Below are 27,764 nucleotides of genomic sequence, written 5' to 3'. Positions count from 1 at the left end.
CAGAGAAGTGAGTAACACTGCTGCCACCTGCTGACTAGAGGCTGCACCCAGCCTTGCTCCTGCTCCCAACTACCTCGGGGATTTCAAAGGCTGTAGGCCATGCACCCTGTGTCTTTCGATTAATAACTTCTTTATTCTGGAAAAGCAAATGAAAGTCATATTCATATAAACACTGACATTACAAAGTACAGGGAAAAAGGGAAGGGAGAAGAAAACAGAAACCTCCACAAATCCTGCTAATACTGTCTCACCAAACAAGACCATACCGCTTTGTCCCATGTTCAATCACTTATATAATAAACCACAAATAAAATCTTCTCTGGAAGATACATTGTTCCTCTTTGAGACGGCAGGGAAAAGGGGCCAAAGTGGGGGAAGGAGGCTTTATTCTTTTGGCAGATCCTCTCAGTCATTATAGATATTGCTGCACTGTTAATAAAAAATATATGCTTCTCTGTAAAGCATTAAAAAAAAAATCCAAGGATGAGATGGCTGAGGTCTCAGCTCAAGTATCTCCAAATACATTGTTGTCCATTCCCTGACCTTTCCATGTGTTATTTCTTGGTTGTCTTCCGGATCAATGCCATTCTCTGAAAGGAGAGAAAAATAAGCAACACATGGGTTACAGTCAGGAACTTTCTGGGACATCCCGTGTAGCTAGCAGGTGGCCTGGCGTGGTCTACGTCACAGGCTGAAGCCTGTGGCACCTACAGGCACGGGCCAGCTCAGCAGCCTCCATCTAACCTGAGGACAATCTGCAGGGCCGCAGTGATGTGTAGCTGGGCCAGCGGATCCATTCCATTCACCAAAGGACAAACTGTTCTAGGCTAGCAGGATGGCAAAAAAGTTGAAAGCAGGTGACACACAAGATTATTTATCACATCGATGTGCGGGGTATCTATTTCTAGGTCTGATTCTCAAGGTCCACCTTCCTTTACTTCCTCAGATTGCTACTGGCTCCTAAGTAGTTTAGTTCTACTTGGATAAACGAAATGAATATGTTTCTTTTACTAACAAACTGCAGCTGCGGAAAGATTTTCCTTCGAAGGCATATCAAGGAAATGAGTATTTTTAAATGCCTTGATTAAATAAACCATTCTATAAATCTGATCATCACTCAGGAGATGTACACTAGCTGCATCTTTACCTGTCTTGTCCTGCTCTTGTCGGTGTCACGTGATCTTTTTCCGGGTTCACAACTGGCTACAACAGCTGTCACTTCTAGGAATTTACTTATTTTTTAGCCGGAACAGTAACTGTTCCTTTAATAACTGCTCTTATTTAAGACAAGCCTTTCAAAATTGTAATAAATTATTTCAATGTAAAAAAAATCAGGTGACAGCTCTTGCCTTTTGGGGACTTAGAGAAAGGCCATCAAAGCGTGTTTCCGAGGCTCCCCACCCACACCAACTCGCTTCCCTGCTGCTGCAGACAATAGGGGGGGGCCTTCCTTTCAGGCCCGTACCGTTCACACTGGAGGACATGCAACAAAGGAAACGGACACCAATGACTTCTACCATAACCCACCAGGGAAAGAGTCAGCTCACTGAGTTCAAATCTGACTATTACCGGCCCCGCCCAAATTGCTGAATTGCTTGCTTTGCTTGCTGTTTTTGACCAAGGACTGTCGAAACATTGTATTTGTTTATACATATATGGCTGAAAAGTGGATAATCTGGGAGCAGAGACAAAATGACCCTCTCTTATCTGGAAAGACTCCCTTCTGAAGAATACTGTGGTCCTTTGATCCAGGCTATTGAGGCTTCCTCACAAAGCTGCTTCTGTGAACTCTGGAGACACACCCACTCCGGAGATCCCATGTTGTGGAAAGCAAGGGACGCTTGGCCAAGGTGGTCCAGGTGTGCCTGTCAAGCTTAGAATAAGCTCTCTTTTCAAATCAGAGTGGCAGTTACATTAAGACAGAAAAGACAGAGATTAAGACAGAATAGCCTTGTCAAGGGAGGCCACCGCTGCCACTAGATGGACCAATGACTGGGACAACGTGCTCCACGGCAGAAGCAGTGTTAGGTTCTCAGGATGACTTCTCAGTTCCATGGTGAGAGAGACAGAGAACGAAGGTGAAGCTGGGACAGAGGCCAGAATGCCTGGCAGAGCAGTCTGGGTGCTGCCTCCCTCCCCAAGTGCAGCACACCTCTGCCTTCCTTAACCTGTCCTCAGTCACAGGGCCAAATGTGATGTTCAAGTCACAAACAATGAAGCAAGACTTCATTAAGGAGTCGGGCAGGGATGAGTTCCGTCCATATTAGAACTTAGATTCCACAGCTTTAAGCAATGCCCATCAGAGTTAACAGAAAAAAACAGGCCCAGCTGAGGGAATAGCCATACACCAAGGAAATATGTGAGTGATCTCCCACGGAGCCCCGCTGCCTCTGACCTCTCTGCCCTTAGGCCCAGAGTGGAAGGGGCGAGATAACGGCAGTGATGGGAGCTATTGCGCGTGCCCCTGAGACACAGCTTGAGAAATCAGCCAAGGCTGCCCCGGGGCTCTGATGGCTCCTCACCTGTTTGTGAGCTTCTGTGGTGCAAGCTTTTTTGTAGGGTCGTATTTCTTCAGAGCCAAATCCTGGGATCCACATGTTCCACTGGCGTTCTGCAAGGAAAAGGCCAGCACAGAGGTAAGGAGACTGGGAAGGCAATGTCCGGGTGCAGTGTGATCCTCAGACAAGGGTCAGGGAGGCTGAATCTAAACAGTCAACTAGACTAAGGAACAGGAACCCTGCAGAAGGATTCTGTGGAATACAAACGGGGGAATCCCATGTCGTGCCTCCAAGGTATCCACGGACGCCATCTGTGACCTTCTTGCCAGGACAAAAGGGATAAATGAGTCAAAGCCGTGGGTGCTGAGTCCTAAAGTCTCCATGAAGCTCCACAGAAAACGAAAGTGATTTGTTTCTTCAGATGTCTTACTCCTATGCTCAAAGTAACCCCTCCCACCAAACCCTAAGGAAGAGTAGGAACGGAAGGGCGCTCCCAGTGCTGTGGAGCGGAGGGCCGAGTCTCAGCTCTGCTGCTTCAGTGTGGGGCTGTGTGGCGCTGGGCCTCAGCACCCCCAGTGAACATCTGCATGTGCTTTTTGAGAGCCTTTATTTATTTATATTTTATTTATATGAGAGAGGAGAAGGGAGGGAGAAAAAGAGGGAGAAAAACAATGATGTGAAAGAGAAAATCAATTGGTTGCCTTTTGTGCATGCCCCGGCCGAGGACTGAACCCTCAACCCAGGCATGTGCCCTGACCAGGCATCGAACAGGTGACCTTTCGCTTTGCGGGTCCACGTCCAACCAACTGAGCCACACTGGTCAGGGTTGCGTATAACTCTTGACTTCCCCAAAACTTCAGTGATAGCTTACTGTTGACCAGAAGCCCTACGGGTGACATAAACAGTTGATTAACCTAATTTTGTATGTTATTATGAATTACATACTGTATTCTTACAATAAAGTAAGCTTGAGAAAGAAAATGTTAAGAAAATAATTGTTAGGTTCGGCAGAGTGAGGGGAGAGATGACAGGAGAACAGGCACTGAGTTTATCAGATTTAATAAGTAAACTGCTCATCGGGCTGAGTCCGAGCAGACTGCAGCGGGGAGGGTACAAGCACCGGTGTTTTTATGAGTTTAGGGTTGAGTCTTAAGGGATGGGTCAGGGGTGAAGCATGAGGCGGACTGCCTAGGAAGAGGATGAGAGTTGACTAGCTTCTGCAGAATACTAGATTATTCACAAGCCTGTTGTTTGGCAGGGAATGTTCTGTGGTCAGGTACCGTGGGTGAGCATGAACTGTGGCTGCAGGCTAGGAGTAAACGGGGCCGGAGTTTCGGGAGTACAGGAAGCCCAGCTAATTGCGGGTCATTGCCTGTTTGATGAGTTCTTAGGTAGCAGGTCATAGATGGGCAGAATGGTGGTTTCTGGCTCTTACAATCATAAGGAAGACAAAATACATTTACAGTACTGTACGCAATAACTGAAAAAAATCTGCATGTAAGTGGACCTACAGTTCAAACCTGTGTCATTCAAGGGTCAACTGCACTCACACAAGATTTTTTTACAGAATGAATGTCTATTTAAAAAGAATTACAAGGGGACCTCTTTATCACACTTCCCTAGAGTACTTCAAACATTTGTTTTGCAAATTTGTTTTGCCCCAGGCAGGCACTTACTCAAATCAAATTGTATATAAGTGGTTTCAGAGCTAAAATTTGTGTCTAATGCACATTAAATATTGAGTAAATGAATAATTCATGTTTGGGTCTAGAATAGTTTTATATAGAGCTCTCTTCTAATATTTTTTTGAAAATAAAAATGTCTGAAGTCTTTTGCTAATATTATTTGTTGTCAGTACTTGAAATGGGCACTAAGTTTATTCTCTGGGAATTAAACTTTACAACCGACACAAAGTGAATCAAAATGCAGATTTGTAAAGTCACTTTAAAAAAGGAGAGTAGCTACCTGGCATGAATGCATATATGTAAGGATGTGCAGCAATATATTTATTTTATTTTTATATTTTAAAGATTTTATTTATTTACTTATTTATTTTAAGATTTTTTATTTATTTATTTATCTTTAGAGCGGAAGAGAAGGAGAGAGGGAGAGAAACATCAATGTATGGTTGCCTTTCGTGGGTCCCCTGCTGGGAACTGGCCTGCAGGGAACCAGCCTGCAACCCTGGCATGTGCCCTGACCGGGACTCGAACCACGACTGTCTGGCCCACGCTCAATCCACTGAGCTACACCAGCCAGGGCTTACTTACTTATTTTAGAAAGAGGGGAAGGAAAGGAAAGAAGGAAACATCAATGTGTGGTTACCTCTTACACGCCCCCTACTGGGGACCTGGCCAGGGCAACCCAGACATGTGCCCAGACTAGGAATCAAACTGGCAACCCTTTGGTTCACAGGGAGGCACTCAATCCACTGAGCCACATCAGGAAGAATGTGTGGAAATATATTTAAAATTGTGTGTATTTATAGTTCACATGATATTACTATAATAACAATGATCATTTAGTGAATAAGACATAGTAAAATGCCTGGTACAAAGCAGCATTGTGCGAACCATTCTACGTATATTATCTCATTTAACACTCACATTTCTAAAGAAAGACTCTGTCAAAGAGGAGGTTATTCAACTATAAAAACACAGAAAACTGAGCCAGAAGCAAACACTGGCATCCTAGTCCAACTAGAAGAGAGGAGTCGAGAATTTACAGCCTGACCCTGGCTGGGTAGTGCAGTGGGTTTGAGTGTCGTCCCACTAGGCCAAGGTTATAGGTTCGATCCCATGATCAGGACACATACAAGAGTCAACCAGAGTCCATGGATGAGTGGCACAAAGCAGTGTTTCTCTCCCTCTCCCTCCCTTCTTCTCTCTCTAAGACCAGTTAAAAAAAAAAAAGAATTTGCAGCCCCATTGGCAAAGGCTATCTTTGTTGAGAGGTGTGAGGGCATGTGCAGCAGGCCTGGTGTATTTCATTCTAGGTTCCCGAATTCCCCATGCTCTGCAAGCAATCTTTTGATTATGATTCAGCTTCCTTAAGCCTTGCTACAGATGTTGTCTGGTCATGTAGAGTTTTCTAGTCTCTGTGATAATTATTTCTTACCCTTAATGAATAAATGACATTCCAATTTTATTTTCGATAATTAAAATACTAAATATTTTTTAAAATAGCAATGCTAAACTCTCAATGTAGTGTAATGTTATGGTTTTGTGTGTAAAATATACATAAAATTGGTAGACTTCCGCCAAGATGGAGGTGTAGGTGGAAACACTGTACCTTCTCACACAACCAAGTTTAAAGACAACAAAGTTTTAGTAACAAAAACGCAGCCAAAGCACAGAAAATTGAACTATACGGAAGTCCAACAACAACGAACTATTCAGCCAGACCGGTAAGAGGGGCAGAGCCAGCAGCGGAGCGGGGTGGGGCAGGAAAGATTTGTAGACCGAACCAGGCAAGCGACCCAGGTGCGCAGGCAGCCATGGGCGGATCCCAGGTGTGGAGTAGCAACGGGGGACCCACTGAGGGTGCAAGGCAGCAGGCTGATCATGGTTACACATTTGCGCACAGATAAACCAGGTGAAGGAGCAAGCAGTGAGACAGACCGAACAGGCCCCAGCAGCTGGAAGCAGCAGAGGGGACCGCCATTGTCCCTCTCTGACCCCTCCCCCACATACAGCATCACGAACCAGCGACCTTGGTGGCCCCGCCCTGGTGAACGCCTAAGGCTCCCCTCCTCATATGTAACAGGAGTGAACAGACCAAAACATGGCTCAAGAAGAACTCAAAGCCCCAGAGCCAATAAATCTAAGCGAACAAGAAATTGCCAACCTATCAGATGCATAGTTCAAAACACTGGTGACCAGGATGCTCACAGAACTGGTTGATTTTAGCCACAAATTAGAGGAACATATGAAGGCTAAACTAATTGAAATGAAGGGAAATGCACAGGAAACCAATAGTAATGGAAAGGAAACTGGGACTCAAATCAAGGGAGTGGACCAGAAGGAAGAAAAAAAGGACCAAACAGAAAAGGATGAAGAAACAAGAATTCAAAAAAAGGAGGAGAGGCTTAGGAACCTCCAGGACATCTTTAAATGCTCCAACATCCGAATTATAGGGGTACCAGAAGGGAAAGAGGAAGAGCCACGAGTAGAAAACTTATTTGAACAAATAATAAAGGAGAACTTCCCCAATCTGGCAAAGGAAATAACTTCCAGGAAATCCAGGAAGCTCAGAGAGTCCCAAAGAAGTTGGACCCAAGAAGAAACACACCAAGGCACATCATAATTACAGTAGCCAAGATGAAAATGAAGGAGAGAATCCTAGAAGCAGCAAGACATAAGGGGACAGTCACCTACAAAGCAGTTCCCATCAGACTGTCAGCAGATTTCTCAAAAGAGACCTTACAGGCAAGAAGGGGCTGGAAAGAAGTATTCCAAGTCATGAAATCCAAAGACCTACATCCAAGATTGCTCTATCCAGCAAAGTTTTCATTTAGAATGGAAGGACAGATAAAGTGCTTCTCAGATAAGATCAAATTCAAGGAGTGCATCATCACCAAGCCCTTATTATATGAAATGTTAAAGGGACTTATCTAAGAAAAAGAAGATAAAAAAGATGAACAGTGAAAGGACAGCAAACTCACAGTTATTAACAACCACACCTAAAACAAAAGCAAACTAAAAGGACAGCTAGATCAGGAGCAGAACCATAGAAATGAAGATCACATGGAGGGGTAGCAACAGGGCAGTGGGAGGAGCAGAAAAGGAGAGAAGGTACAGAAAATACGTAGCACAGAAGGTAGGTAAAAAATATGGGGGAGAGCAAGAATAGTAGGGGAAATATAGAATCTAAAGAACTTGAGACACGTGGTCATAAACTAAAGGGGGGGAATGGTGGGGGAGGGGGTGTCCAGGGTGGAGGGGAATGAAGGGGGAAATAGAACTGTAATGGTATAATCAATGAAAAATATATTTAAAAATAAAAATAAAATAAAATATACATAAAATTGACCACTTTAAATACTTTTAAGTGAACAGTTCAGTGGCATTAAGCATACTCACACTGTTGTGCAACCATTACCACTCCCACCTCCATAATTTCTTCCATCAAAACTCTGTACCCATTAAACAGTAACTTCCCATTCCTTCTCCTCTCTCCAGCACCTGGTGACCACCATTCTAATTTGTTTCTATGCATTTGTACTATCTTGGTTTTAAAACATGTCTACACATTCCTTCACACTTCTCCCATCAACAGATGGAGTTTACCTTCCCCTTGAACCTAGACAGGCCTTTGTGATGGCCTCAAAGGACAGAATTTAGCAGAAGTGATGCTGTGTCACTTCAGAGACTGGGTTAGAAAGCACTGTGAAGTTTCTGCCAGGTGATTCGGGAACACTCATTCTGGGAGCCTTCAGTTGCCATGTAAGAAGTCCAGCCATCCTGGGGCTGCATATGAGGAGCCCATGCAGAGAGATGACAGAGGCAGAGACAGAGAAACCTGCACAGTCCCAGCTTTTTGAAAGTTCCTAGCCCAAGCATCAGACATGGACATGATGAAGCTCTGCTACAGGTTGAACTGTATCCTCAAAAGATATCCTGAAGTCTGAGGAACTAGGTAACCCCTAGTACCTCAGAATGAAATGCAAATAGGGCTGTTGCAGATGTGCTGTTAAACCTTGAACAATGTGGGTGCTAGGGGCACCAACCCCCCCGAAAATCCACATAAAATTATCCATTCTCTGCATACGTGATTCCCAACCCTGGATAGAAAATGCTGTTTTCAATCTGTGCCTGGATAAATCTGCAGCATGAAAATTGAGAACACAAAGGGCTGACTGTGTATTTCTGCAAAAAACCTGTATATAAATGGACCCATGTAGTTCAAACCCGTGTTGTTCAAGGATCAACTCTCAGTTAAGATGAGGTCATAGTGGAGTATGATGGACCCTTAATCCAACCTGACTGGTATCCTAGGAGAAGAGGGTAAGAGACACAGAGAGACAGACAGACAGACAGACAGACAGACACACACACACACACACACACACACGAGAGACCATGGGAAGCCAGAGGCACAGATTACAGTTATGTAGACACAGACTGGAGTGATGCAGCTATAAGCCAGAGAATGTCAAGGACTGTTGGCTTAGTACAATCCAAAGTTTAAAACCAAGGTGTCACCAGGGTGTAGTTTCTTCAATGCCTCTATTGCAGAATCTTTCCTTACCTCTTCTTAGCAAGGAAAGCAGAAAACAAAATGATTTTTGCATTATAATTATCATTTTCTTGGGAAAAATCCATATAAGGCAAAAACTGGAAGGGAAACAGCATTATCTGAATGGTAGAGATACCGTAGCTACATTTACTAAGCTCTTACTTTGGGCCAGGTCCTGTGCCAGTCATTTTACAAACCAAATCCATAGTTCTCACAATCACCATGTAAGGAGGATATTATGATCTCCATTTCACCAATGAGGAAGGGGCTCCAAGAGAAATTAAGGAAGAAGAATAAGGTGACACAGTTAGAAAGTGGCAAAGCCCATGCCCGGGAACACACAAGTCTCAGGGTCCACAGGTCGAACCCTGGCACGAAGGTTCCTCTGACTACACTGCTCCTGACGGTCCTGAAGGAGCAATGGTGTGGACACCTCAGGGAGAAATGGGACCACGCACCTAGGTGCAGCTGGACATCCTTCACCTCCAGGGTGCTGGACTTGCGATGCCGAGCGAGCTGGCAGGCTGCTGTCACCACACTCTCGATGAAATCATCCGCGATCTGTAGCAACATCTGGGGAAGACAAAAGTATGGGAGAGTAATCATGTCATTGGCCAGGTCAGTGCCTGTAGCTGGGACAACCACAGATTTAGTCAGGCTTTCTATTAGAAGGCCTATAATCAGCCTTTGGCTTAAGGTGAGAAGGAGGAGTGACAATGGCCATAGAAACACATTAACTCATTAACCAGGCAGAGTGCAATTCATACCCTCCTGAGGATGAGTTTTTACACTTTCTACCCAGCAGGCGGCAACCAGCCCAATCCCTCTCCCTTACACTGTCTTCTGAATTAGGTGGGAAAACAAAAAGTGAGTCATTATTATTCTTCACTCACAGGCTCTTAAAGCAGTTTTATTTCCAATTATCTTACCTAGTCCTGATAATAATCCTGTGAAGAAAATGGGGCATGAGTTTTGTCCTCATTCTACAGTAGAGGATGCTAAGACTTCAGGAGACTACCTTGCTCATGGCCATGCAACTACTAAGCAGTGGAACCAGGATTCAACCTCGAGGTTCTGAGTCCAAATCCTGGGTTCTTTCCACTTCACTGTAAATTAATCCTGTGTGATGAGCAAAATCAGAATTCTGAAGCCAAAAACATCATGCTACGGCCCTGACCGGTGTGGCTCAGTTGGTTAGGCATCGGTCTGCAAAGCAAAAGGCTGCCAGTCTGAATCCTGGTCAAGGGCACATGCCTGACTTATGGTCCCTGGTTGGGGTGCACAGCACAAGAGGCAACGGATTGATGTTTCTATCTCACATTGATGTTTCTCTCCCTCTTTTTCTCCCTCTCTTCCCCCCTCTCTAAAGTAAGTAAAATCTTAAAACAAACATTATGCTAAGTGAAAGAAGGCAATCACAAAAGAGCAAATATTATGGTTCCATGTATTTGAAATGTCCAGAACAGGCAAACCTATAAAGACAGAAATTATATTAGTAGCTAGGGCTCTGGGCCCTGGAGAAAATGGTGAATGACTACTAATGAGTATGAGTTTCTTTTAAGGATGATGAAAATGTTTTAAAGTCGATTGTGTTAACAGCTGCATGACTCTGAATATACTATAAACCAACAAACCATATTTCAAATAGGTACATGAATTATATCTTAAGAACGGTGCTGCTAAAAAAAACCCCACATTTATACAAAAAGGGCAAATATTCTCCCTCTGGTTAAAATAAAATAAAAAAATAGAGTTATACTGTTTTCATGACCTGTATTTTCTTTTCCTATCATTACATATGCCTCAGCAAAGGCAAAATCAAAACAAAGTACACAAAATCATCTCAGAATTGAGGCACACAAGTTGCTAAAATAAAAGAAGCCTTCAAAAACTCAGTACAACAAATGAAAAAATAAATATACTAAGGCTCACATGAAAATTCAGAACAGGAAAAAGATAAGACCCCAGTAGGGTCAGGATCAGAATAGCTCAAGATTTCTTAATAGGAGATTTTCAGAAGATAATGGAACAACCCTTCACAGCTGAAAGGAAAAAAACAATTTCCAAAATAGAATTCTAAATACAGCCAAACTAAAAATCAAGTGTGAGGAATGTAGACAATTTAAGACATTTACCTCTCATCTATCCTTCTGTAGAAAGTTAAAAAAAAAGTGCTTTAACAAGAAAAGGGAATAATGTAAAAACAGGATGTGTGATCTAGGAAATGAGATCCCAAGAGGCCAAAGGAAGACCTAGGAGGGATTTATGCAAGTGGACTAACATTAATCAGACCACAAGAGGATGGCGTTTTCTAGGATTGAAATCTTGGGGTGAGGACATGGGGGATGACGTAAACTGATAGATTATTTTTTCATTTGGAAAACAATGTTGACAGGTGCACAACAGGGCTGATGGTGGAAGCAGAATAAAAAAGGCACATAGAAAACTAACAGCCCTGGCTGGTGTAGCTCAGTGGATTGAGCCCATGCCTGCCAACCAAACAACTGCGGTTCAGTTCCCAGTCAGGGCACATGCCTGGGTTGCAGGCCAGTTCCCAGCAGGGAACGCACAAGAGGCAACCATACACTGATATTTCTCTTCCTCTCTCCTTCCCTTCCCCTCTAAAGATAAATTTAAAAAAAAATTTTAAGATGTTAATAAACCTTAAAAAAAAAAAAAGAAAACTAATAAAAAATGAGTCAATTATCAACTTCAAGAAAATAAGTTACACAAGAAAGGAAAAGTAATCAAAGACATAAGTGATTTGGCTCTGTGATGAACAGTATTTGTATAGTCAGACTAATGCGGATACTGATTTTTGAGTTATTAAATAACTGTGATAAAATTATATTGGAAAATGAGGGAAAGGAGAGAGTACATGGCATGTATGTGAATGGTTTAACAAAAGTATCATCTATCATAAAAGGAAGTCAATAGACTATTATCAAATTAATGAATCAGCCCTGGCTAGTGTGGTTCAGTGGACTGAGTGCTGGATCTGCTAATGGAAAGGTCACTGGTTTGATTCCCAGTCAGGGCACATGCCTGGGTTGTCGGCTGGTCCCCAGCTAGGACCAAGTAATTGACTGATGTGTGTTTCTCTCACACACTGATATTTCTCTCTCTCTTTCACCCTCCACCCTCCCTTCTCCTCTCTCTAAAAATAAATTTTAAAAATGTTTTAAATGAATGAATGAAAAAATATCTTTTTTTTAAAAAAGGAAAAAGAATGAAAATAAGAATATCTGTTTTATATTATTTTGAGTAATTATTTAAACATGAAAGAATATTCTAGGAGCAACTAAAATTGTTGCAAGTGATTGCCTATAACAGTGGACTATGTCCTTTTTGCCAGACAAAAGTAGCAGCAGCTGTTAGGTATAAAGTGACTTGTTTAAGTTATTCCATGGGACCCTCACAATGACCCTCTAGATAAATAATGTCACACCCTATCAACACAGGAGGAAGCTGAGTGTCAGGAAGTAAGTGACTTGTCCATGGCCGCAAAGCTGTTAAGTGGCAGAGCCAAGCTGCAAAGTCAGATCTGTCTGGCTCTAATGTCTGTAACCACTATTCTTTTCTGGCTCTCAGGGACAGTCTCGGGGGTACCCAACCACCTTACCTCCTCCACGTCTTCATCTAGTTGCTCATTAGGATCCACTTCTCTTACCAAGTCTTGTAATTTCTTCTTAGTCAATACCTAAAGTTAATTGGGAGAAGATTTTTCAGCCAAGTATCAAGGAAACAAACAAACCAGAAACTCATTACATTATGATGAAAAAAGATTGTCAATTTAATGGCTTCAGTTTCTGCCTTCGAAGGAGTTAACAGTCCAGCCTACCTGGTGGTATTGCTACGACTGTACTCTCAAGACTGAAGCAACCTAGGGAAAGGCAGAAGGAGCAGTCTGGAAGAGAGGCCAACGCATAGCAGGCAGTTTCCGCCTCATCTTTCTCTCACTGTGCCTCAGTTTCCCTCCACATTAAATAATTTACAATTTTCTGACCACCACAGATCATACTTTTGCTGTGATCTTTGCCTTTGAACATGCTCTTCCATCCTTCTTCCTCCTTGCTTGGCTCATGGTGCCTCCTTTCTGATGCTTTTTCTAGCCCGCCCAGGGAAAAGCATTCATGTCCTCCTTTGGCCTCTACTGTACCCCGTATATCCTTCTATCATTACGTACAATTATAAACTTACCTGTTTCTGACTCAATAGGCTGAAAGCTCCCTGAGGGCAGGGAACATGTGATCATCTTTGTATAACTAAATCTTTGTATAAGTACGTATAACTATCTCTCTTTCATAGAGGAAATGTCATGTCACATGTATATACCATTAAAAATAATTGAAGACACACAATAGAATGCTAACCATAGTTATTTTGAGTGGTAGTAAAATTATTAGCTATTTATTCTTTGTGTTTTTCAAAAGTTTCTGTGATAAACATGAATAACTTGGAAATAAGGAAAAATAGAATATTTTTTAAAATAACCACTTGTTAATGAAGTCTCAGATCTATTCATTCTTCTCCATCCTGCATTAGCACTTAATTCAAGCCTTCAACACGTCTTGATTTATTGTAAACGTCTTAGACTTGGTCTTCTTCCAGTCTGCCCATTTCCTACCTCTCTAGTCTCTTGGCTGCCAAGTTAACCCTCCTAAAACATACACTGTTTTGATTATATTACTTACTCTATTAAATATTTGCAGACTTTTTATTGACTAAAAGTTCCAATGGAAACTGATCAGTATGGGCCCAGTATGTCTTCCTGTAATCCTAGCCACATAATTTTATCTCCTGTTCTCCAGTAAACTCCACATCCACGTAGGCTGGTTTTCTATCTGCCCAACCCTCCCCACTCACCTTTGCTAGTCCCTCCTCCCACTCTCTTGCAATGTCGTCCTCTCATCCTAGTCTACCCAGCCTCTGAGGCCCAAGTCAAGAGATTATATTTCTTTCTTTTTTTTTTTTTTAAGATTTTATTTGTTTATTTTCAGAGAGGAGGGAAGGAAGCAAGGGAAGAGAGGGAGAGAAACATCAACGTGTAGTTGCCCTTCATGCATCCCCTGCTAGGGATCTGGCCCACAACCCAGACATGTGCCCTGACTGGGAATTGAACCTGGTACCCTTTGGTTCACAGGCTGGCACTCAACCCACTGAGCCAGACCAGCCAGGGCCCAAGAGATTATATTTATTTCTTATGGTTCTGGAGGATAGAATCAGGACCAAAAACAGAAAAAGGAAAGAAGACTTTAGAATCACTGCAGAAAATTAATAACGGCAGCAGCTAGAGGAACTAGGAGAAAAGACTAAAAGCAAAAGTGCTTTTATTATAAGAATAATAAATATTGAATCCATTATTTTACTATGTCACTTAACTATTTCATCAAATAATTATATAGCACATATATTTACATATAAACATATAAAAACTTGTGATAGGTAAGGTGTTGTATTAATGTGTGTGGATATGTTTATATATAAAGGGGGAGATACACATAAATATTATAAGTAAAAATTGATAAATGTTGCACATGATCATTCAATTTAGAACTTCAGAAGTCCATGGAGGTAAAAAGAAGTTTTTCAACTGAGGGGAAGAGGCAGCATCTGAGACGGATTATCTCTCAAAGTACCACTGGTTCAAGAAACGGATGAGAGGTGATCACAGAGAGCAAAAAGCAAGAGGATAATACCTGATTGTTTTCAGGGCTGAGACGCCCTCCTGACCCAGGAGTGCCTGGTATCTTAACCACTGTCGTGCTATTGGCCATGGAGCCTTGTGGAGGGGTGTTGGCTGGTTCCGGTTTTATGGATGAGAAATTGGAGAGGTTGATGAGGGCTGAGGGGCCGAACTGGTTCATAATCTGCCGAGCTTTGGACTTCAGCTCATAGAGCTTATCAAGATCCTGCTTCTTTCTGGAGGTATGAGGACCGAGGCCAATCAACTGTGGAAGGAAAACAGGAAAATGAGCCCCAGAGGCACCTGTAATAAAGGATAAGTTTTGAAAGTAAAATTATATGTGGTTTATCAGACTTTGAAAGGTCTTCAGTGTATAAAAGATGGTAACCATCTGATACCTGCACACTAAAAATGGAGGGAATGAAGAATATTCATTGCTCTCACCTGATGTTTAGCAACCACCTCTTCTCCAGAAGCTGAATGACATAGTCCACCAAATTGAAATAAGTAAATGAAATGAGGAATCTTTTGTACAAAAACAAACTAGAATGAGCAAGCCATTTTTGGAGACTTTGTAAAAAGAGAATACATGGTTAAGTACTACATGCACTATTATTGAACATCAAATAATGTTAAATTCAAAGAAATTATGGCACAGTCACATACTGAGAACTCAATCACAAAAATTCAGAAGACAGATTAGTTCACTTTGACATTTCAAAACATGCTTAACTGTATGTCAGGGCTATGCCTAATAAACACAATTTTTAGCAATCGTGAAAGTCTTTTTTGGTCATCAAGAGCAAATTTTCTCTGAGTGTTAGCAATCTTCAAGTGCATGCAGAGTCCCTAGCCTGGAGCAGCTGAGATTGCTACATTTTAGAGCCATGAACTTGAATTTGTGACATCAGCTTTGGTGTCACAACAAATCAGAAGCACATTCGCTAAGTTCCTCCCACAGAAGCCTCAAAGCGCTTACTTACAGCTATCTGAGTGTCTAGATCTTTAATTACGTCAGCAACAGCTGTGAGCCCGGTGAAATGAGAGGCAGCCATTTTCACAAGCTACCTGTAAATGAACAGCTGGCATCAAGAACCACCTTTGCCACAGAACCATTTCAGCTCCACGGCCTGGCACACCTTCGCCAACCAGGATCCAGACAAACGGAATGCGGAGAAGCGTATCTCCTTATCCCTACTGGGCACCATAAAAAACATCTCCATCTTTTCCATATACAACTTTTAAAATTATTTAATGATTATAATCACAGACTCTCTTCCTGTATAATGAATATTCTATTGTTAGGGATAAACTGGCAGCATATGAATACTATAACTGGCCAAAACTGTGGAGTTTTATTTTGTTTAAATTTTATTTTATGTATATAAATATTTTAGAGAGAGAAAGGGGGGGAGAGAGAGACATATGAGAGGGAAACACTGATTGCCTCCCGCATACACCCCAATGAGGTACAAACCCACAACCTAGGTATTTGCCCTGACCATGAATCAAACCCCCGATCTTTTGGTGCATGGGAAGATACTCCAACAAACCAAGCCACACTGACCAGGCAAAGTTGTGGAATTTTAACTTGTAGAACTCAAAGCAATGGTTTTCAGAACTTGGTAAAGCTTAGCAACCAGAATGGGTACCTGCATCCGTTCTACTCTTGCCCCTATTGCTGAGTTCCTCCCCAACATACCTTCTAACTTTCTAATAGGACATCTTCCCCTGGCTTCCCCTAATAAAAGCAACTATGTACACTGGTCACATGACCAAAAGAAACTTGTTGGCCAAGAGCCAGCTGAGGGGGACAGCAGGGTATCAGGACTGCTTGTTTGTTTGTTGTTAACCACATAAGGTCTATGCTTTCTCCCTTGCCCACAAATGCTACCACCAGAAGAATCAGGATAGGCAAAGATGGCTGACATCGAAATACAGTAGTCTGCTCCCCACCCCTCATCCAAGGTTTCACTTTCCAGCTTCAGTTAACCCCACAGTCTGAAAGTATTACGTGAGAAATTCCAGAAATAAGCAATTCATAAGTTTTCAATTGCATGACCTTCTGCACAGCGTGATGAAATCTCATGCCGCCCCGCCCACTTGTGCCCAGGTCATGAATCATCCCTTCATCCAGCATATCCACACTGTATATGCTGCCTGCAGTGTGTCACTTGGTAGCCATCTGGGCTATCAGATCAACTGTTCTGGCATCACAGTGCTTATGTCCACGTGACCCTTAGAGCAGCCTAATGCTATGGCACAGTGCTTACGTACGCCCTTCACCTCACTCCATTTGTCACGTAGGCCTTGTCACCATCTCATCTCACGTCAACAAAGAAGGTAAGTGCAAAAAGGTATTTGGGGAGAGTGACCACATTCACACAGCCTTTATTACACTACATTATTATAATTGTCCTATTTTAATAGTTATTGTTGTTAATCTTTTACTGTGCCTAATTTACAAATTAATCTTTATCATAGGAAAGTATGTATAGGAAATAACATGGTATATATAGGCTTTGGTACTGTCTGCTACAGCCTGGGAGAAAATACTGACGAGCTACATTTCCAACTAATACCGAGAATGTGTAAAGAACTCTCAAAACTCAACAGTTTAAAAGAAAGGTAATTTGATTAAAAAATGGACAACAGAGATGACCAGACATTTCACCAAAAATATACAGGTGACAAATAAGTACATGAAAAGATGTTCAACATCATTAATCATTAAAAAAAGGAAAAATCATTAGCCCTGGCTGGTGTGGCTGAGTGGATTGAGTGCTCTCCTGTGAGCCAGGTTGCTGGCTTGATTCCCAGTCGGCACATGTGCCTGGATTGCAGGCCAGGTCCCCAGTTGGGGGCGTATGAGAGGCAACCATCCATGTATCTCTCCCTCTCTTTCTTCCTCCCTCCCTCTTCTCTCTCTCTCTAAAGATAAATAAATAAAATCTTTTAAAAAATAAAGAAAGGCAAATTAAAACTACAATGAGATATAACCACATACCTATCAGAATGCCTAAAAAAAAAATCCTTACCAAATGCTGGCAAGGATGTAGAAAACCTGATCACTCGTATACTGCTAGCGGGAAAGTAGAAGGTGCAGCCACTCTGTAAAACAGTATGCAGTTTCTTGAAAATCTAAGCATGCGCTCTCAGAGTAACCTAAATGCACATGAGCGCTAAATGCACCGTGGCATCCTGGATGGGAGCCTAGAACAGAATAAGGACATTAGGCGAAACCCAGGATCTGAATAAATTATACATGTTAGTTAACAGTAACATTTCAATATTGGTTCATTAATTACAGCAAATAAGGTGTCAGTAATGAAGAAACTGGGTATAGGGTATATGGGAACTCTGTACTATTGTTGCAATTTCTCTGTATATCTAAAACTGTTTTAAGAAATAGCTTATTAAAAAAGAGGAAGAACCAAATAAACACAAAACAAGGATGAATCTTAAAATATTTAAGTAGGGGAAAAAAGCCCATCTCAAAAGAATATATACGGTGTGATTACATTTGTATGAAATTCTGTCACTAGTAAAACTGATCTCTCCTGATAGGGCAGAGGCGGACTGCAGAGAGGCACGAGGGAAGTTTCTAAGGTGACATAAAAGTGCTGTATCTTCAGTGGAGTGATGCCTACATATCTGCATACATTTAACAAAACTCACAGAACCAGCCCTGGCCAGGCAGCTCAGCTGGTTGGAGTCATCCGTACACCAAAAGGTGGTGGGTTTGATCTCTGGTTGGGGTGCGTGTGGGGGGTCGTTTCTCACATTGATGTCTCTGTCTCTCTCTTTAAAATCAAACATATCCTCGAGTGAGGATTTAAAAAAAATTCATAGAACCATGAAATTACAATGTCTACATTGTACTGTATGCAAATTATACCTTAGTAAAACTGATTTGAAAAAAATAGTAAACATGCAACTAACATATGACCCAGCAACTGTAGTCCTAGGCTTTATCCTAGAGAAATGGAAACTTATGTTGATACAAAAAACTTGTGCATGAATGTTCACAGTAGCTTTATTTGTAAGAGCCAAAACCAGGATTCAGCTCAGCTGTCTCTCAACAGGTAAATGGTTAAACTGTAGTACATCATGCCACAGAATATGTGTTACTTAGCAATAGAAACACACTAAACACACAACTTGGATAAACCTCTATAGAGAATTATGTGGAACAAAAGCCAATACAAAAAGAGTACATATTGTATGATTCCATTTATATATAACTGTTAAAAATGACAAAATTTTAGAAATCGAGGACACATTACTGTAGTTGTCAGAGGTTGGGTGACAGGGTGGTGGGTTAGAGAAGGCCAATACCAGGGACCCTTGTGGTATCCTGACTATGGTGATGGATTAAATGAAAAAAGTGACCAAGTTGTGTAAGACTTAATACACACACACACACACACACACCCCAATGAAAGTGTGTAACCCACACTGGGGAAGTCTGAGTAAGACTGGTAGGTTGTATCAATGTCAATATCCTGGTTGTATTACACAAGTTTTGCAAAATGTGACCAGTAGGGAAAACTGGGCAAAGTGTACAGGGATTGCTCTTTATTATTTCTTGCAATTGCATATAAGTCTAAAATTGCCTCGATTTAAAAAAAAAGATTTTATTTATTTATTTTTTTAGAGAGGGGAAGGGAGGGAGAAAGAGAGGGAAAGAAACATCAATGTGTGATTGCCTCTCAGGTGCCCCCGAATGGGGACCTGGCCTGCAACCCAGGCATGTGTCCTGACTGGGAATGGAACTGGAGACCCTTTGATTCTTAGGCCAGAGCTCACACCGAGCCACACCAGCCAGGGCTTGATTTTTAAAAATTAGAAAAATATATTCTCAAGAATAACTGTAATCCTTCTTAAGATGACCTAAAACTCAGGAGCCATAAAAGAAAAGACTGATATGTTAAATTTTATAAAAATAAAAAATGTCTATATGGCAACAAACATAATAAGTCAAAGGAAAAAAGACAAACTAGCAAAAATTATCTACAAATCAATAAACAACTACCCCCCCAAAAATTGCAAAAAATATGACAGCACAAGAAAAAGAAATTCAAATAGCTGTTAAAATAATAAAGTAATTCTTATTGTAGTTCATAATAAAATGCAAATTAAAACTATGAGCTACCTTTTCTTAAAAATTTTTTTGAGCTACCTCTTATTCCCCATTTGGCAATGATGAAAAAGTTTTATACACACTGTATTTGAAAACTTTATAGAGTCATTTCATACTTTTGGGGGTTGAAGAGAATATAAGTTAGCTACAGGTCACTATAAAGGGCTACTTAATAGTATCCACCCAAATTTTAAAAGTATCTATTGTTTTGATCCCATACTTTCATTTTTAGCTATTTACGTTAATAACTTGTATGTGATAGAATACTACACATACAAGAAATTTCAACCCAAATGTCCATCAAAAGTGGTATTGTTAAACAGAGTAGGGTATAACTACATAATGGAATACACTTAGAAAGAATGAGAGTCATAAAAATATTATGCTGAGCCCTGGCTGGAGTGGCTCATTGGACTGAGCACTTGCCTGCGAACCAAAGGGTCAGTGGTTCAATTCCCAATCTAGGGCACATGCCTGGGATGTGGGCCAGGTCCTCAGTGAGAGGTACTGGAGAGGCAACCACATATTTGTTGGGAACCGTCACCCCTCAACTTTGACATAGCCTGAGTCCTCATTCTGTCTGCAACAAGTCTTCTAATCTCTCTGCTGCCTTACTTCCCCTGCCTGACTTAAGCCTGAAATAATGCTGGAGGTGGGTGGGGCTCTGTTTGGGTAAGGGCGGGATCCCTAGGGCAATCAGACCTAGGAAAGAATGCATAAAATCCTATGAGACCTACTTTGCTAATACCCACAATTTAAATGATAAAGGTCCAAGCATAAAATGAGTTTGTTCCCCAAAGTTTTCTGGCCCCTGACCCTGACTCAGAGTTAGCCCTCAGAGTTTTTTTAATGTTATCTATTGTTTGATCATTACTGCCTGACAATGATTGATGAGCTGTGTGTGTGTGTGTGTGTGTGTGTGTGTGTGTGTGTAGGCCCTGTATTCCTATGCAAATAAAGCCAATAAAAACCTGTCAAGGCAAGGGTGGGGGGGGGTGCTCTCCCCTTGAGAGAGTGGCTGTTCCATCCCTTTTCCTCCACAGGACTCTATAGTCCATGTGAATGCCACGGGCACTCAGGCCAGTGTCCGCATCACACATTGATGTTTCTTTCTCTCTCTTTCTCAACCCTTCTCCCTCTCTAAAAATAGATAAATAAAATAAATATTATATTGAAAGAAACCAGTAGCAGAAGACCACATATTATACGATATTATATGATTCCATTTATACGAAATGTCCAGAATAGACAAATATATAAAGGCACAAACTGGACTGTTAGTTGCTTAGGGCTGGGAGGTGGGGGAAAGGAAAAGAGACTGATTGCTAATAGTATGGTGTTTTGGTGCTTTTTTTTAAGGACAAAATACTCAAAAATTAGATTGTAGTGACAGTTGCACAGTCCTGAATGTACCAAAAAACAATGAATTGTACACTTAAATGGGTGAACTGTACAAGTGAAAGGTATCTCAATAAAGCTATTTTTTTTAATGAGAGGAAGCTCGTGAAATAATCTCCAAGAAACACTATTCAGTAAAAATGTAAGGTATAGAATAGTAAGAATAATTTGCTATCATTTATTAAGACACACAGATACACAACTGTAAATGCATAAATTCTTCCTAGAAAGATACACAAGAAACTAATAACAGTGGTTGCCTTGGGAGGTGGGAGAAAACTTACTTGTCATTGAATACCCCAAATTTTCTACTATACTTACTTCTTATTGTATATCCCAAATTCTGTACTATCTGCATATAAGTTACCTATAAAAAATTTTAAAAACTGCCCTGGCTGGTGTAGCTCAGTGCATTGAGTGCATGTTGTGAACTAAAGGGTCGCTGGTTTGATTCCCACTCAGGGCACATGCCTGGGTTGCGGGCGAGGTCCCCAGTATGGGGCACCTGAGAGGCAACCACATATTGACATTTGTCTCCCTCTCTTTCTCCCTCCCTTCCCCTTTCTCTAAAAATAAATAAATAAGACCTTAAAATTTTTTTAAAAAACTATTATTTGGTTTGTTTTCTTGGAAGAAACAGGTAATACTGACCTCTGTTTTTAAGTATAGCAAAAAATATAGTGGTAACCACAAAAGTGAATCTTGACCTACATCTCACACTTTATATAAAAATAAATTCAAAACTTATGACAGGTTTAAGAATGTAAAAATATAAAAATTTTAGAGGAAACCTTAGGAGAAAATTATCATGACTTTGGGTCAGGCAAAGTTCTTAGCTACAACACCAAAACCACAATTCACGAAAGAAATAAATTAATAAGTGGACTTAACCCAAATAGAAAACTTCTATTCTGAAAATCAAAAGATAGGTCACAGACTAAGAGAAAATATTTACAAATCACATATCTGACAAATAACTTATATCCAGGATATACAAAAAACTCTTAAAATTCAACAATAAGAAAACAAAAAACCCCATCCTGGCCGGGCAGCGCAGTTGGTCAGAGCATCTTCCCAATATGCCAAGGTTGCAGGTTCAATCCCAAGTCAGGGCATATATAAGAATCAACCAATGAGTGAATAAATAAGTGGAACAAATTGATGTTTCTCTCTCTCTCTCTCTCTCTCTCTCTCTCAAAATCAATAAATACAAATTTAAAAAGACAACAAAAACTAATAAAAAATGGGCAAAATGTATGAAGCGATCCCTCACCAAAGAAGATATATAGATGGCAAATAAACACATGAAATGATTCTCAATAGTCATTAGTCATTAGGGAAATGCAAATTAAGGCCACAATGAGACCACTAAATCCCTACTAGAACAACTAAAATTTAAAAAAGAAAAAACAAGTGTGCTGGAGAGGATGTGAAGCAACTGAAATAGACATACATTTATGATGTGAATGTAAAATGATGCAGTCTCTTTGGAAAAGTTTGGCAATTTCTGATAAAGTTAAATATGTGCCTATGTGACCCAATAATCCCACTCTCAAGTATTTACCCCAGAGAAATGAAAACTTGTATTTACACAAAAATCAGTATGTAAATGTTATAGCAACATTATTTATAACTGCCCCAAACTGGAAACAATCCAGATAGATGCCCTTTAACTGGTGAATGGATAAACAAACTAGGTTTATCTATACAACTCAGCAATAGAAAGAACTGATACATGCAACAACATGGATAATCCCAAATGTGTTATGCTAAGTGAAAGACAAAAGACTGAAAAGGTTACTTACTGTATGATTCCATTTATATGACACTCTGGAAAAGGTAAAGCTACATGGATGGAGAACAGATCAGTTGTTGTCAGGGGTTTCAGTGGGGGAGGGTTTGTCTACAAAGGAGCAGTATAAGGGAAATTTTGGGAGTGGTGTAACTGTTAGGTAACCTGAATGTTACGGTGCTTACATCACAGTATGAGAGGGGACCCCAAACACCCTGGAATTTGTTTATAAAAAATTGTATATTTATTCTAACAGGTTTAAACTTCAGTCACCTTCAACGTATTCAAATACCTATTGAGAAGTTTTTTTTTCACTGATTAAAAGTTTGTGAACTTGTTGATTCTGATGCCTTTCAGGGTTTCTGTTGTTTTTTTGTCTCATCTCTTCCACATCAGCAAAACATTTCCGTCTGAGGACTTTTTTCACTCAGGGAAACAAAAGTTGCTCAGCGTGAGACAGGGGGAATACAGTGGGTGGGGCACGGGGGTCATGCCATTTTTGGTCAAAAACTGTTGATCACTCAGTGCTGTGTAGACAGGTGCAGTCGTAAATCACCCAACATGAAATGGTTAATGACACTGAGTTAAAAAAAAAAAAATCACTGAAACCAAATGCAACCTCTCACAACACCACCAGCTGGTACAAATACAGATGGTTTCCTAAAACACTCACGTAGCAGGGGAAGCCTGTATTACAAGGGGCCTCCAGGAGATAATTCTGGGGTTTTTGTTAGGTCCCTCCCTTGTATGCACTTGTTACAACTCATGGATCCATACCCCACAAAAGGAAAATTTTATTATGTGAAAATGTAAAAAACAAAATATCACAGCTTGATCAGAATGGTTAATGACTCTCCATATCATTATGGAGAGTCATTATGAAGTGACTGTAAATAACCTGAATTCCATTATGTCACTGAGCATGGTTGCCTTTGGGCTACTCAAATTTCTAACTCTCACACCTTAAAATGCCAAAAGATAGAGATATACTGCTGTATAAAAAACAGAGGCATTAACTATGGGACAGTTTGAGAGGACAATTATAATAGTAAACCCTGACTAGCACCTACTACGTGGAAATCATGTGCTATGAAGAGATTCCCAAAGTCAGAAAGCCCATGCGCCAGTAATCAATATTGTATGGCCACGAGTTTAATAGCCGAGCATGTTCTCCCTCCCCTGAACCCATCACATTCAAACTGTGGTTGAAAGGCTGAGGATGACAAGTCCTGCTTTTGCTTTTAGCAACTTTGTTCCTCAAATAGAAATCCAGTTGCAATGCTATTATTGTATTAAAAGGATCTGATTTTTCAGAAGGTAAGAAACCAGTGGAGACCTTGTAATAGTTACAAGACCTGGCCTTCTCTGGGCATCTGTTCCATTAACAATTTTTTTTTTAATGAAGAAAAATAAGAGACTAGAAGATCAGATTATCTTTAACATCCTTTTATCTCTGAAACATTTAGGAACTTATTATTTACACAAAATGTGGAGACAAGGGGACTACCACCCTGATGGCATAAAGGCCGCTGTGGTGCATGATTTGACTTAATGGCTGGGTTTTCTACTTAATTGTTTATTTCCTCACTGGCTTTACTTCCCGGCCTAAAGGAACCAAAAAGAATCAATTAATTACAGTGTGTAACACTTGAAAGCAAGAGAAGTATGAGTTTTCTCCACTCGTTTTTGAAGTAGTTGGAACCTATTTAGGTGGCTTAGACTTAATACAATGGCAATACAATACAGTGGCCAAGAGCATGGACTCTGGTGACAGTATCTGGGTTCAAGTACCAATTCTGCCACTTACTAACTTTAGGCAACTTTGAGCAAGTTGCCTAATCTCTTTATGCCTCAATTTCCTCATCTGTAAAATGGAGTTAATCATAAAGTATATCTCATGGGACTGTTGTGGCAATTCAAAGTTTATGTATCTAAAGCACTTAAAGAGTGTGTGGTACACAGTAAGCACAAAGGAGAACATGTTTTCAATGTTCACTAATATATATGCTCTCCTAAATGTTAGTTATAAACTTGAGTGTTTTAAAACTAAAAGGTTTCACCCATTCTGATACGTGTTGGTGGCATCCTATAATCATTCTTATGATGATAGACATTAGAAAAAGAAAAGTAGATTGAAATAAAACAGTAGAGACAAATGGTCAGCAGGAGACTGACAGGAGAAGATCCAGCTCAGGAGGGTTGGGTACCCTGCCACCGAGTTAAGTGAGGTCCCTGTGTCCAGAGTTTCCACAGCAGGACCAGGCAAATTTTAAAGTCCCTTCCAGCTCTAATAATTAGGGTAAGATTTTAAATTAAATTCATATGTACCGAGTTCAAAGTTTGTCTCCTGTCTCTGACACACCAGTTTCACAGTGCAGACTATAAGCACTGCTGACATGTTGCCTCCACAGTATTTTGGAGCTTTCCCCAAAGACCTCAGGTCAAAAGTAGTATGTTCCATGTTCATTTCTACTCGAACACAATGATTTTCTGATCAAGTAGTTTGAAATCCTACTATAATAATTCAATCAATATTAGAGCCACCAAGGAGTGAAATAAGTACATTCTGTAAATGAAGGTGAAGCTATTAATCCAGTAACAAATTATCACTGAACCATTAAGTACTCCAAAATGATGGCATGAGCATACTTATTAACCGCATAATTTGGTGTAAGTTTTGGTCACTATACATACAGTATAGGCATCTGCAAATAGCATAGGCTAACTCATTGGGAAAAAATAGTTTCAACTAAGTTATCCCAATTTCCTCAATCATCTAGTTATGTTACAATTGTAAAGTTAATCTAACTTAAACCCTTGTTTCAAACTGGCCTTTCTTGGTCTCCTAAAAAGTTCTATTCAGGTCCTATTTTGTTTTTCTTTTTCTATCTTGAATATCTATGTTTCTTTAAAAACACAGAAATTTAAAAAGAAAAATAGTAATAAAAATAAAAACACAGGAATTTAGTTCTCCTCAAATACCACACTACATAACTTATCCTAGTAAGTTATAGTACTCGGCATTGAGTCTTAAGGAGGAGAAGTGAATTCATTCAATAATATGCTTTGTAAAACTACTACTTCCATTTTCCTGATGGGCAAACAAACATGAAGCAGAAATCACATAGAAAGGTAGAAAAAAATTAATCAAATACATAACTGGGTTTGACTAGGGCTGGGCCGCTTAATACCGTGTGATTTTAGACAAGGTACTTAATCTCTGAACCAATGTCCTTGTCTGTACAATGGGACTAACAATATCTAATTTGAGGGGCTGTAAGTGATAATTAAAGGATCTAAGATCTAATACTTGGGGTGAACACACAATACAATATACAGATGATGTATTACATAATTGTACACCTGAGAACTATATTTTATCAACCAATGTCACCCTAATAAAGTCAATAAAAATTTAAAAATACTTGAGGGTGCTTATGATATTGCTGGTTAGTCTGAGTAGGTTCAGTACAAGATATTACTGAAGAAAAGTGACTGGTCCATGTCTCTCTGACAACCCGATTTAAAAGCAGCCATCTCCAGTGAATGCTTATGCTAAAACTACAGGATACAGCAGTACTTATCTGCAACTTTTAAATGGCTTACTACATCTTTTGCGGGATGGATGGGCTTCATTGAAAACTTTCTTAACTGGTAGTGACATTCACTGTATCAATGTGAATACAGTAGCAACGCTAAAAATAAAGTAGTAGAATCTGTGAAAATTCCCTTAGGTTTGAAGTTAGAGCAGATTCAAGAAGCATGTTTTCAAGGGATGTTAGCCAAGCCTTTTTTAAATTTTAACCAAGTATCTTCTACTTGCTAGGTACAGCAGGGTACGGCACCAAAATCATGATCTAATCAGCATGGCTTCACTGTGATCCTAAGCCCTCTTTGCTCGTAAAACAGGAATTTTAAAAAGATTATCTTTCGGGCCCTTTCATCTCTGACATTCTTTTGTATGAGAGGTAGAGATCTGCACTCAGTCAGGGTAGAGGGGAATGGAATTTAAAGCACTTGTCAAGTACATAACTGAGTTCAAACTGCTTCAACTTCACATCAGTTTCGCAAGAATAATGCATGTGGCCTTCCTAGATTAAGGATCTGACACAAGAAAAGCTGCCAAAAGCCAAAGAGGCAGAGTGATGAAATCTTCTGAATACATCCTTTACCACTCTGGGTTCAGAGAATATGAGGGGGAAAAAAAAAAACCGGATCACCATAGTTTTCCGAATTCTCTTCCTTTCCCTTAGAGACTGATCTCACAGCCACGGCCCCTGATACCCTGCTTTTAGGAGTTCGGGTCCTCACAGCCCTTTCCCTCAGGTACTTCGGAGTCTCCAAGCCCCGATCCTGTCCCCATAGAAGCCCTTCTTAACTGCCCGCTCCTGTTCCTCCCAAACCCAAAAGTTCCCTTACTGTTTCTGCCCCTCAAGAATCAAAGTCTTTCTGCTGTTTCTGAATCCTTAGCAGCCCGGGTCTTTACTGTCCCACTTCTGCCTCCTAGGAGCCCAAGTCCTCACAGCTCCGCTTTTACCTCTCAGGAGCCGGGGTCTTCACGCCCCGTTCCGTTCCGACCACTCTCCTCTTAGGAGCCCGGGTCCTCACAATCCTGTCCCTCTCAGACCGCTTTCTCTCAGGTGCCAGCGAACTCACATCTGTTCCTGTTCCCTAAGTCTGGTCTGGAGCCCGGGTCCCCGTAGCCGCGTCTTCTCCGATCCCCGATCCCCTCAGTCCCGTCCCAAGAGCCTGATTCCTCGCAGTCCTGTCTCAACAACCTGCCTCTTCAAACACTGACCCACTATGGGTCTGGGTCCTGACTCCCTCCTCCCGCTCTTTTTCCTCAACTGCCAGGGCCCAAGACTCACAGGCAGCAGGTCTATCTCCCCATGATATGCAGAGACTGCCCCAGTGAAGCGATCGTGTCGGCAGCCGGTCAGACTGCTCGGCCCTCCCCGAGTCCTTCCGGCACCGCTCCCCGCCTCCAACCCGGAAACGCGCGGCTCTTCC

General features: G+C 40.9%; 1 protein-coding gene across 5 annotated transcripts; it reads right to left on the bottom strand.

The window, feature by feature from the left end:
* Positions 1–113: 113 nt before the first annotated feature.
* TAF12 (TATA-box binding protein associated factor 12) lies at positions 114–27,731 on the bottom strand. Of its 5 annotated transcripts, XM_053660488.1 has the most exons (9): positions 27,623–27,731; positions 22,768–22,807; positions 15,405–15,489; positions 14,866–14,946; positions 14,435–14,686; positions 12,358–12,435; positions 9,194–9,308; positions 2,523–2,611; positions 114–590 (listed from the first exon to the last, which is right to left on the bottom strand). In XM_053660488.1, exons 3-9 carry the CDS (start codon positions 15,474–15,476, stop codon positions 555–557), a joined length of 723 nt encoding a protein of 240 aa, XP_053516463.1. In that variant the 5' UTR covers positions 15,477–15,489; positions 22,768–22,807; positions 27,623–27,731; the 3' UTR covers positions 114–554. The 5 variants fall into 5 exon arrangements, with proteins under 5 accessions (XP_053516463.1, XP_053516462.1, XP_053516464.1 ...); XM_053660487.1 differs by lacking the exon at positions 22,768–22,807; XM_053660489.1 differs by lacking the exons at positions 14,866–14,946; positions 22,768–22,807.
* Between the last annotated feature and the right edge of the window lie 33 nt (positions 27,732–27,764).

Source organism: Artibeus jamaicensis, unplaced genomic scaffold, assembly GCF_021234435.1.
Source record: "Artibeus jamaicensis isolate MK-2021 breed Jamaican fruit bat unplaced genomic scaffold, CSHL_Jam_final scaffold_847, whole genome shotgun sequence".
NCBI classification, from domain to species: domain Eukaryota; kingdom Metazoa; phylum Chordata; class Mammalia; order Chiroptera; family Phyllostomidae; genus Artibeus; species Artibeus jamaicensis.
This window is presented reverse-complemented; position numbering and strand designations above follow the sequence as displayed.